Genomic DNA, 11,375 nt, shown 5'->3' with positions numbered 1-11,375 from the left:
CGATAATTATGAAACTATGATGCATCGAATTGGGGGTACGTGTATGTATATAAGGTGGCCGAGGGGACGACGAAAGGCATCAGTCAATTGACAACTGTCCAAACAGTCCAAAGCAAGGAGAAAAATGGCATCGAAGGTAAGAAAATAATAACATAATATCTGCACAGTTAAGAAGATGATTTGATGACATCGCTTTTTGTTTCGTTCTTCAGTTGTTCGTGTTTGCCGCGGTCGTAGCCGCCGTACGTGCCGGAGTAGTAGCGCCCGTCGCTCAAGTAGCCGTCTCAGCGAAACTCGCCGACTCGGAGTTCGATCCTAACCCGCAGTACTCGTACGCCTACGACGTTCAAGATTCCTTGACCGGAGACTTCAAGAGCCAAGTGGAGACCAGAGACGGAGACGTCGTCTATGGACAGTATTCACTTCTCGAAGCCGACGGAACCAAGAGGATCGTCGATTACACCGCCGACCCGATCAACGGATTCAACGCCGTCGTCAGGAAGGCACCAGCGGTAGTTCCAGCACCAGTTGCTCCAGTAGTAGCTGCTAAGTTCGTTGCCCCAGTCGCACCAGTAGTAGCAGCTAAGTACGTAGCAGCACCGGCCCCGGTAGTCGCCAAGTTCGTAGCGCCATCTCCAGTCGTCACCAAGTTCGTAGCATCACAACAAGTCGTAGCAGCCGCTCCCCAACAGTTCGTGGACGCCAGATTCTTCGCTCAACCTCAACAGCAGTTTAGATTCGTGGCACCGCAACCACAGCAGTTCGTAGCCGCTAAGTTCGTAGCGCCAAAACCAGTTGTCACCAAGTTCGTAGCACCAGCACCATTAGTCGCCAACGCACCAATCATCTTCAAGAGTCCAGTACTTTCCAAGTACAGCTACGCCACCTTGTAAACGACCGACGCACCAAAAAATTGACTTGATACAATAAATTTCACCAATCACCGTTACAAAAATAAATTCATTTCTTCAACCCAATTACAAACATATTAAAATCCATAACACGATTTTTAATCAATTGCAAATTTCTAACACCATTTACAGCAAACTCTTCCAAATTCAATTCCACATACCGTTTAGTATATTTTGAATTAAGAATATTAGTTTTTGACAATTTTTCAAAACTATAAAAGTTTTATTTATTACATATTAATTGCACGCATATTGTTATATCATTTTTTTTTTGTAAAGTTAAGAAAAAATCGGTTAATTTTTCCAATTTTTCAAATATATTTTCCGTGATTTTTCAAGAAAACTATAAAAAAATTTACATTTTCATTTACTGAATATTAAAGTTCGTTTAATTGCGCACCTATTTATATATGAAATTTTTTTGTAAAGTTATGAAATTATCGATTATTTTTCAAATATTTATCAAACCAGATGAATAGCAATTAGTGTAACCATGGCGAACTAATTATTGTTAATATGTGGAAACATCAATGTCTTTACATTTTAGTGTATTTCTCAACAAATATGAAAGTTATATCTTTTTATTTATACATAAATTCAAACTGAAACCATAGAGAATTAGTTAAATTTAATGGCACAATGAAAAACGTTATAGATTTCTTGTATTTTGCTATTAAAATTGAACTAATTGTTGTTAAAATGTCTTAAAATGTTAGTGTATTTCTCGAAAACTATGAATATTACTTCTTTGTATTTATACTTGAAATAAAACTAAAACTATAAAGAATAAGCCTAATTTAAGGAGACAATTAAAAAGTGTATTTTCCTATTAAAATTGATGAAATTATACTTAAAATAAGGAAAAAATCAATGCATTGTTGTAAAGTTATGAAATTATCGATTATTTTTTCAAATTTTTCAAATATTTATCAAACCAGATAAACAGTAATTAGTGTAACCATGGTGATTAATGAACAAAACAATATTGTAAAGAGAAAGATGTCGCACAGAGGAAACAAAAGATGTAATTTGCATGGAAGCATTGTTTATGAGCGTCGTTTCAACTGCAAATTAAGTTTAAAAGTAAACATTTCAATCGAATGTTGTTGCGCTCTTTTATCTCGGCAATTAAAGACATCGTAAAACAAACATACATTGCGAGAATCGGAGGAAGAGAAGAGGAGAATGGAATGAAAGGGCGTAAACAGCGAGGACGGATAACGGCCATAAATATGTGCCACGCAGCAAAAATTATGTACTTGTTTTGCGAAACGCAAACGAAGACCTTTATGCATTTTTAATGCGTGATATATGGTGGAACTTTGGGCTTGAGGGAACAACAACAACAACAACAGCACACATCGAATCATCATACTCGGTGGTGTGCGATCCAAGTCACCGCGAATGATAGAGGGAAAAAAAACAAGAGAAGAGAAGAACGGAACATAAGAACGCGTTGTTTTGCAAAGCATTCTTCGCATATCATCGATATGCGTGTCGCGATCTTCGCTGAATTCTTTTGCGCGAGGATCGAAGGTCGCTTCTAATGAAATCTTGCAAACAGAGAAAACACAATAAAAACAAAAAGAGAATATATAGCATCGATATTCCGGGTGGTCGATAGGCGTGTTATTATCGCAAAAGACAAATTGTACCTTGTCGTTCCAAGAACATGACCGAAGTGGAAACAAGATTGTGTGCATTATCGCACTAATGATTTATCCTATATAGTTGCGAAATCGACAAGTTACAAGTTATAATAAAAGTAAATAAGTTCGGATAGCAAAAGTATTATATACAGTGAAACCTGGCTTAACGAATGACGAGAAGAAGAGATGTCCCGAATTGTGCATGATTTGTATTTTACGAACATATTGACCCAATAAATTGAAATGGATCAAATGTTCGATGAACGGTGAAGACAAGACAACAGGAGAATGATTGGCGAATTTTTTTCTTTAATTTATTTATTTTGTTTGCGATTATCCGATTTGCAATGGAACACTTTCGAACTTATGCGACAAGGACGAATCACGGTGATGGCAAGGACGGACGAACGCCGGAAAGAAATTCGTGCCGTAGATTTTATCGCCGAAGACACGCATTAATTGGTGTCTTGCGGTCGCAACACGCGACAAACGAATTCATTAAAAAACTATATTTATTACATAGTTAAATTACAAGAGCTATAAATTTGATAATATACTCAAATTAAAGCCTGAACATATGGCTTCATATAGAGCACTCATTCTTATAATTAGCATTAGTGGTTTTTGAATTATAGTCGAATACGTGACACTCGATTTCCTAGCTTTAAAAAAAAAACATTTTTGTTTCAAATTTAAATTTCAGGAAAATGGTAATAGTTATAAATCTGGCAAAATATATTGTAGCTTGTGAAGACATTAGATTTTCGAATGTTAAAACAAACGTTTTTTTTTTCAACATTGACAGCGAATTTTAGAAAAATGGTAATTGTTACAATTTTAGTAATAAGCACTTATTATGGCTTGAGTCTATAAGATTAATTAGAGTACTAAAACTTACAAATTGTTTTATGTTTGAAATGATTTCTTTGACTATTCTTGTTGTTAATTTTCGTTTCTTCTAGGACGTGGTGAAATTATCCTAAAATATTTCAACTTGGAATTACAGGCAAATTGTAATAGTTACCAATTTAGTAATTAAGATGCAAGTAGTTAGTATGAGTGGTTGTCGAGTTATAGTTGAAACTTGATTTTCGAGTCTTCAAAAGATGTTTTTTTTTTTATCATTGATTGGAAATTATAAGAAAATGGTAATAGTTACAATTTTAGTAATAAGCATTTATTATGGCTTGAGTCTATAAGATTAATTAGAGTAGTCAAACTTACTAATTGTTATATGTTTGAAATGATTTCTTTGACTATTCTTGTTGTTATTTTCGTTTCTTCTAGGACGTGGTGAAATTATCCAAAATATTTCAACTTGGAATTACAGGCAAATTGTAATAGTTACTAATTTAGCAATTAAGATGCAAGTAGTTAGTATGAGTGGTTATTGAGTTATAGTTGAAACTTAATTTTTGAGTCTTCAAAAGATGTTTTTTTTTATCATTGATTGGAAATTATTGGAAAATGGTAATAGTTACAATTTTAGTAATAAGCATTTATTATAGCTTGAGTCTATAAGATTAATTAGAGTAGTCAAACTTACTAATTGTTTTTTGACTGTTACACATTTTGATGCAGACGGAGGATGTGCACGTGTTGTCCTTGTCGTTATTTTCGTTGTTTTTTTTTTCTAGGACGTTGTGAAATTTTCGAAAATATTTCGAGAGCTATTCGAAATTTAATATAATATAAATTCGTAGTCGTCCGGAATACGTTATTAAATATGTCAGTGTGGATTGTGTAAAGGAGACGCGCGTCGCCCATATTAATTAAGAATGCGACCTCCTGTACAGCGATGAAGTGCACTTGCCGCGTGTACTAGTTTTACTCTGCAGTAGTAACAGTAGTTGTAGTGGTTGTAGTAGAATTCGGGTTTTCAATGAATTAGTATGCGAAGAGGATCGACGCTTTTGAAGTAATTATGAAATTGTGTATAAAAACGGTTGGTTGTGGTCGAATGTTCATCAGTCAATCGAGCATTGTCTACCCATCAACAAGAACACCAAACAATGGCTTTCAAAGTAAGTGCGCATTTTATTTGGTTTTTCTAGAGTTTGTACGGTAGAGAAATAGTGTTTTGGACGGGGAAAAGTGAAAAGTAGAGTTGGATTAAGTGAATTAGTGTGTGACAATGTAGGGGGTGAAGAAGTAGTAACAAATAGTCGTTTATTTTGCAGTTGATCGTCGTCATGGTTGCCGTCGTCGCAGTGGCGCGCGCCGGAGTCCTGGCACCGGTTGCCAACGTCGCCGTCGCCGCAAAACTTAGCGACGCCGACTACGATCCCAATCCTCAATACACTTTCGCCTACGACGTCCAGGACTCTCTGACCGGAGATAGCAAGAGTCAGCACGAGACGCGCAACGGAGACGTCGTCCAAGGCCAATACTCTCTGGTAGAACCGGACGGCACCAGGAGGATCGTCGATTACACCGCTGACCCCGTCAACGGATTCAACGCCGTCGTGAGCAGAGCTCCTTTAGCGCCAGTCGTAGCTAAGGTGGCTGCTCCCGTCGCCGTCGCCCCAGCCAAGATCATTGCTCCCGCCCCGGTTGTTGCACCTGTCGCCGCCCCAGTCGCTTACACCTCACCTGTGGTTGCTAAAGTAGCCGCCCCAATCACCTATTCCGCCGCCCCGTTCGTTGCCAAGGTTGCAGCTCCTGCACCAATCACCTATTCCGCCCCATACGTTACCAAGGTAGCAGCTCCCGCCCCATTCGCCTATTCCGCCCCATACGTTACCAAGGTAGCCGCCCCAGTTGCGTACAACTCACCCTTCGTCACCAACGTTGCAGCTCCGGTAGCTTTCACCTCACCTAGGTTCCTTTCACCGTACGCAGCATCCCCCTACACCACATACCCAGTTGCCTTCTAAATTCATATAGAAAACAGCAAAACAGAACACCGACAACCAAGCAACAACCAGGACTTGTACATAAAAAATAATAATAAACTGATCTGAACAAAAACAGCAAAATTATTCGTTTCTTCCTTCAAAATAAATCTTTTTCAGGACTCGCCCATCTTCGATTATTTGTTGTAGATGAAGCATTTTTTTTTGTGGAGTAAATTGGAAACTCGATGAGATGAGATGAGAGAACTTTACTAGCGTTTCCGGGAAATTCTCAATGCACAATAGATTCGAAAATGATGTAATTCGTATCGATCGACGATCCGAACTGCACCATCACCACACAAAGACACGCTAATAATATTACGAAAACCGAAGTTTGGGGTAACAGTTTACAACAATACCTGCAACTAATTTGCACGATATGCGCGTAATGCATTTCACATTACATCTATTGAATTCAGATGCAAATTCGAGGGTGCACAGGAAACAAACTTGAATTTATGTATTTATAATAATCATTGAAACTTTACGTACGTGTTTCAATATTGTTTCGAAATTAACTTAAATTGTGTCATGTATCTATGAAAACGATTTTGTACACTTTTTCAAGTAAAGAAATTTTAAGATATTGATTGAATTTGATGAAAACTGTTTAAAGTATGAATTTGAAACGAATTCTGAAAACATTAATTTACACACAAAAAGAAACTATTTTTTTTATTATTATTAACAAATTCAATGCGAGTTCTGAAAACTTTCGTTGCCTTTCGGTGTTTATTTATTCATGGAAACATTTCAGTAAATAATGTGCAATAATTTTTGAAACGAATTCTGAAAACATTTGTTGCTTTTCATTAAATTTACACACAAAAACAAACTTATTAACAAATTTCTGTAATGAACTTCAAAGCGAGTTCTGAAAACTTTCGTTGCCTTTCAATATTTATTTATTCGTAATTCATGGAAACGTTTCAGTAAATAATGTGCAATAATTACAGCAAATTGAACAAATATTTAGAAAATGAAAAAAAATATATAGGAATAATATATAATAAATACGTGTTCCAATTAAAATGTAAACGCATTCGTTTGAAATTTTAATTACAAATAAATTAAAACAAAATAATTAAATATATATGTCGTAATTAAATTTTGAAAGTTTTGCTGAAATATAACGAGTGAAAAAAAAACAACGGCATATAAAAATAATAAATGAAACGCGATTTCATAGTGAAAAAAATAAAAATATAAAGAGAATAATGAATTAAAAAAATCAATAGAATCGTCTGATTCGCATGTACAGGGTGGTTCAATTGAATTGCAATTTTTCAGAACGCTGTATTTTTTTTATTTGAAATTGGATTTTGTTGAACTACAAGTAAAAAAAATGTTGGAAAACAATTAATTTTTTTGAATTCACTTCAAATTTTCGATATTGTCGCCTTGAGTGCAAACTATAGCTCTCAGTTTGTCGATAAATGAGTCACATGCTGCACGAATGTGAACTTGCGGAATCTTCCTCCATTCACGAAGAAGGGCTTAATTGAACACATTAATACTTTGGTATTTTTTAGTGTAGACATTGGCCTGTAAAATGACCCATAGAATCTTCTTGAAATGTCCACTCTTTCTGAGTGAAATGTTAGTTATCCACGGCTTCAAAGCACCTTCCAAAACTTAGAAATAAGGTCAGGGTATCGAGTGAAACAACACTAATAAGGACTTTGTATTGATATATATTCGATACTTTATAGTCTATAGTATATAGACAGTTGGTGATGTAAGTCCTGCAGTTGGTAATGGCCGTCCAAGCAGCGCCCTCTGTTGATGGTCCAGCATATAAGTGCTCCGTCATATGCATTTTCCTAACAATTCGCATTAACTTTGACACTACGATCCAAAAACACCAAAAGAGAGCGACTATCGACTGTCACAGACTCCCAAACTACCAAAAACGGTGGTATCTGACTTCTTGTGGCCATTGGAATGTCCAAGTTTTTGTTTGATCTCTCTTCTAAGTAAATTAGATCATTTTGTTTGTTTACGAATTTCTCAATTGGGAATTTTTTCTCATCAGACAAGACGATATTTGGCAATTGGCCGCGTTCGTGCAAGAGCAACAACTAATTCGCTCTATCGAGCCCAGTTTTTTATAAACATTGGTGAAATCTTGTCCTTTTTGGAACTTGTAAGGCTTCACTTTGAGTTCAATTTTGAGTATTTGTTATGGTTATTTTCCATTTACCATTTGTCTTCCACTGCGTCGAGAATTTCATACAATTCGAGCCTTAAGTTTCCGAATCACTTCTACCACAGATGTAGTTATTTTTCAACCACCAAAATAGCATTTTTTAACAATACTAGCATCAGTAAAACGTGTTATGCTTTGATATACGAAATATTTCAAATATTGGGCTATCACACTATTACGTTTGAATTCCACCACTAATAACTTTTTTTCCAAAAAAACTGAGATTCAAATACTTCCATAGACTTGTAAACAATAAAATCAGCTATCATTAAGCGAAATATGGACACAACATTACCAACGGTTCAAAAGTTATAGCACTTTTTAGTAAGTTGCAGTTAAATTGGGCCACTCTGTATATACGAACGCATTATAGGCTGGGCCAAATCCGATTTGCATGAAAATAATTGCGTTTTTTTTTTGTTGTTGTTTGTATTTGTACTTCGAAAATATGTGCTCAAAACCAAATAAAAAAAAATAATGAAATAATTGGAACGGGAGTTTCGAATCGAAAAAGTTTACGCAATTATTTTTGAACTTTGCTGATTTGCAAGTGGTTTTTTTTTTCATATATTGTTATAGAAAGTAAGTTTTATCATTATTTTTAATATTGGTGTATTATTTCTTATATTAATTGGGAATTTTGATGAAAGACAACGACGAACTCGCTTTCAATTTCTTCACAGAAATTTGTTAATAACAAATTATTTTTTTTTTGTGTGTAAATTAATTTAATGTATTGCATGTATTGCAAAAATAACTACTCCAATTCGGGCGCGGCAAAAACGAGAAGCCTTTTAATGTGACCTTTACCAAAAGAAATGCGAATCGTAAACGTTCTTTAATTGTTTTATAAGAATTCCAATCTTTGAAGCATAGTCTTCAGATCTCCATATAAATTATTTGTAGGTTTAATTGGAGATTTTTAACAATATTTATGATCTTATATTTAAGAGGATTGATGTTGGAAATGCATAAATTAATAAAAATTATTGTTTTTTCTACTTCAATTTTCTTTTCGAATAAATTCAATTTGTCAATTAATGGTAGTATTTGGCAATTGAGAGTCTTTCGCCGCTTTTCCTCTCTTAATCGATTAACGTATTATATAGGGTGTCCCAAAATTAACGAAAGATTTGAATTTGCTGTCTTTCCTGCAGTAAAGTTTTGGCAACCCCAAAAAATAGACAATTGGGCAACTGAAAGTTTTTTTTTATATATTGTTATAGAAAGTAAGTTTTATCATTATTTTTAATATTGGTATATTATTTCATACATTAATCGGGAATTTTGATGAAAGACAACGACGAAATTTTTCAGAACTCGCTTTCAATTTCTTCACAGAAATTTGTTAATAACAAATTTTTTTTTTTTGTGTGTAAATTAATTTAATGTATTGCATGTATTGCAAAAATAACTATTCCAATTCTTAATCGATTAACGTATTATATAGGGTGTCCCAAAATTAACGAAAGATTTGAATTTGCTGTCTTTTCTGCAGTAAAGTTTTGGCAACCCCAAAAAATAGACAATTGGGCAGCTGAAAGTTTTTTTTTATATATTGTTATAGAAAGTAAGTTTTATCATTATTTTTAATATTGGTGTATTATTTCATACATTAATCGGGAATTTTGATGAAAGACAACGACGAAATTTTTCAGAACTCACTTTCAATTTCTTCACAGAAATTTGTAATTAACAACATTTTTTTTGTGTGTAAATTAATTTAATGTATTACAAGAGAAACATAAATAAAAAGTAAGAGTATATATGAAAAAAAAAAGCGAGGTCTTTGTGTAAATGTAATGAGTTGAATTATTTCGGTAGAATGTTGATGGAGGCGAATTGCATCAGCGTACAAATGAAAATGAACGAATTCCTAATTGAAATGTAAAGGATGCAAGTGCAGCGTTTCGTATGGCAAAAGTGACGACCGGATTACGTCAGACGAAACGATGAAAGAATTAGGAGCGAACTCGGTTTACTGCTGTCGCAGTCGCTGTTCTGATCGAGAATTAATTTCGTGAACGGTTAAGGTCAGAGGCGGAGGAGAACACGGAAATTCCTTTATTCGTTTTCGGTGTGTAACGACGACTTGTGTGTGTGTGTAAACTACTTTACTTTTTTTCTTGTATGCTTGTTAATTTCGTTGGTGTTCTTGTCGTGTCCATGGATGGCTTCTGCGGATTGCCACCAACGGATGAAATAAAAGGAGCGAAGGAATGAAAAAACGAAAAAAAAATAAACAAAACATGTTTAGGTGGTGGTGGCGCGTCCGGTGACCTTCCTTGGGTGTGGTTTACCATTGGTGAGGATCAAATAGGAAACGCGACGCGGAGCGACCTATATAAGCTGGACGTTTCCAATGATCCAGCATCAGTTCACTGTTAGATACACAGGAAACACTACGAGATGGCCTTTAAAGTAAGTTTTCCCCTTGAAGGGTAAATAAATAATTTGTTTAATTCATTAATTCTTTGGTAGTTCGTCGCTTTCGCCGCCCTTCTGGCCGTCGCCAGAGCCGGAGTCCTCGCCCCGGTCGCTTACACCTCCCCAGTCGTTGCCAAGGTAGCAACCGCCCCATTGGTTGCTAAGGTGGTAAGCGAAGAGTACGACCCGAACCCTCAGTACAGCTACTCGTACGGCGTCGAGGATGCTCTGACCGGAGACAGCAAGAGCCAACACGAAACCCGCAGCGGAGACGTCGTCCAAGGACAATACTCTCTCGTAGATCCTGATGGCACCAAGAGGACCGTAGACTACACCGCCGACCCGATCAACGGATTCAACGCCGTCGTCAGCAAGACCCCAATCGCCAAAGTTGTAGCCGCCCCAGTCGTTGCCAAGGTAGCTGCTCCAGTAGCTTACACCGCCCCAGTCGTCGCCAAGGTAGCTTACTCCGCCGCCCCAGCCGTGGCCTACTCCAGCGTATCCGCCCCAGTCGCCTACGCTCACTCTCCGCTGGCCTACGCCGCCCCAGTAGCTAAACTCGCCCACTACGCTGCCGCCCCAGTCGTCGCCAAGGCCTACGGATACGCCGCCCCAGCTTACGGATACGCCGCCCCATCCTACGGATATTCCGCCCCAGCTTACGGATACTCCGCTCCGGCCTACGGCTATTCCGCCCCAGTCCTCGCCAAGGCCTACTACTGAAAACCATGTATATAATAACAAACGAACTGTATAAAAAAGAAATAATAATTTAATTAAAATGAACGATTCAAAAAAGTAATCTTATTTGAATCGAGCAAAAAAAAAGACCACTTGATATTTATACCATTAACCTTTCCAAAAATAACTACTCCAATTCGGGCGCGGCAAAAACGAGAAGCCTTTTAAAGTGACCTTTACCAAAAAAATGCGAATCGTAAACGTTCTTAATCACGTAAATTGTTTTATAAGAATTCCAATCTTTGGAAGCATACATACATATTTGAAAGGCAACGATAGTCTTCAGATCTCTGTATAAATTATTTGTAGGTTTAATTGGAGATTTTTAACAATATTTATGATCTTCTATTTAAGAGGATTGATGTTGGAAATGCATAAATTAATAAAAATGATTGTTTTTTCTACCTTTTCGAATAAATAAAATTTGTCAATTAATGATAGTTTTTGGAAATTGGGGCAGCGGTGTAGACCAATGGGGCGGAAATAAATATAATGTAAAGACACATACATTATTTATAAAAGTTCCTATAAAGTAAAAAAA

The 11,375-nt window shown here is 36.2% G+C and overlaps 2 protein-coding genes across 2 annotated transcripts; both read left to right on the top strand.

The window, feature by feature from the left end:
- Window positions 1-124: 124 nt before the first annotated feature.
- On the top strand, window positions 125-911 carry LOC108562996 (cuticle protein 7-like). The gene is made up of 2 exons (XM_017921520.1): window positions 125-136; window positions 213-911. The coding sequence occupies exons 1-2, from the start codon at window positions 125-127 to the stop codon at window positions 891-893; spliced, it is 693 nt and encodes a 230-aa protein (XP_017777009.1). The 3' UTR covers window positions 894-911.
- A 3,360-nt stretch (window positions 912-4,271) lies between these two features.
- LOC108562995 (cuticle protein-like) lies at window positions 4,272-10,861 on the top strand. Its single transcript, XM_017921519.1, has 4 exons — window positions 4,272-4,584; window positions 4,741-5,424; window positions 10,055-10,087; window positions 10,148-10,861. Exons 1-4 carry the CDS (start codon window positions 4,573-4,575, stop codon window positions 10,814-10,816), a joined length of 1,398 nt encoding a protein of 465 aa, XP_017777008.1. The 5' UTR covers window positions 4,272-4,572; the 3' UTR covers window positions 10,817-10,861.
- The last annotated feature ends 514 nt before the right edge of the window (window positions 10,862-11,375 follow it).

The sequence above is a fragment of the Nicrophorus vespilloides genome, unplaced genomic scaffold, assembly GCF_001412225.1.
Source record: "Nicrophorus vespilloides isolate i.1.1-1 unplaced genomic scaffold, Nicve_v1.0, whole genome shotgun sequence".
NCBI lineage: Eukaryota > Metazoa > Arthropoda > Insecta > Coleoptera > Silphidae > Nicrophorus > Nicrophorus vespilloides.
This window is presented reverse-complemented; position numbering and strand designations above follow the sequence as displayed.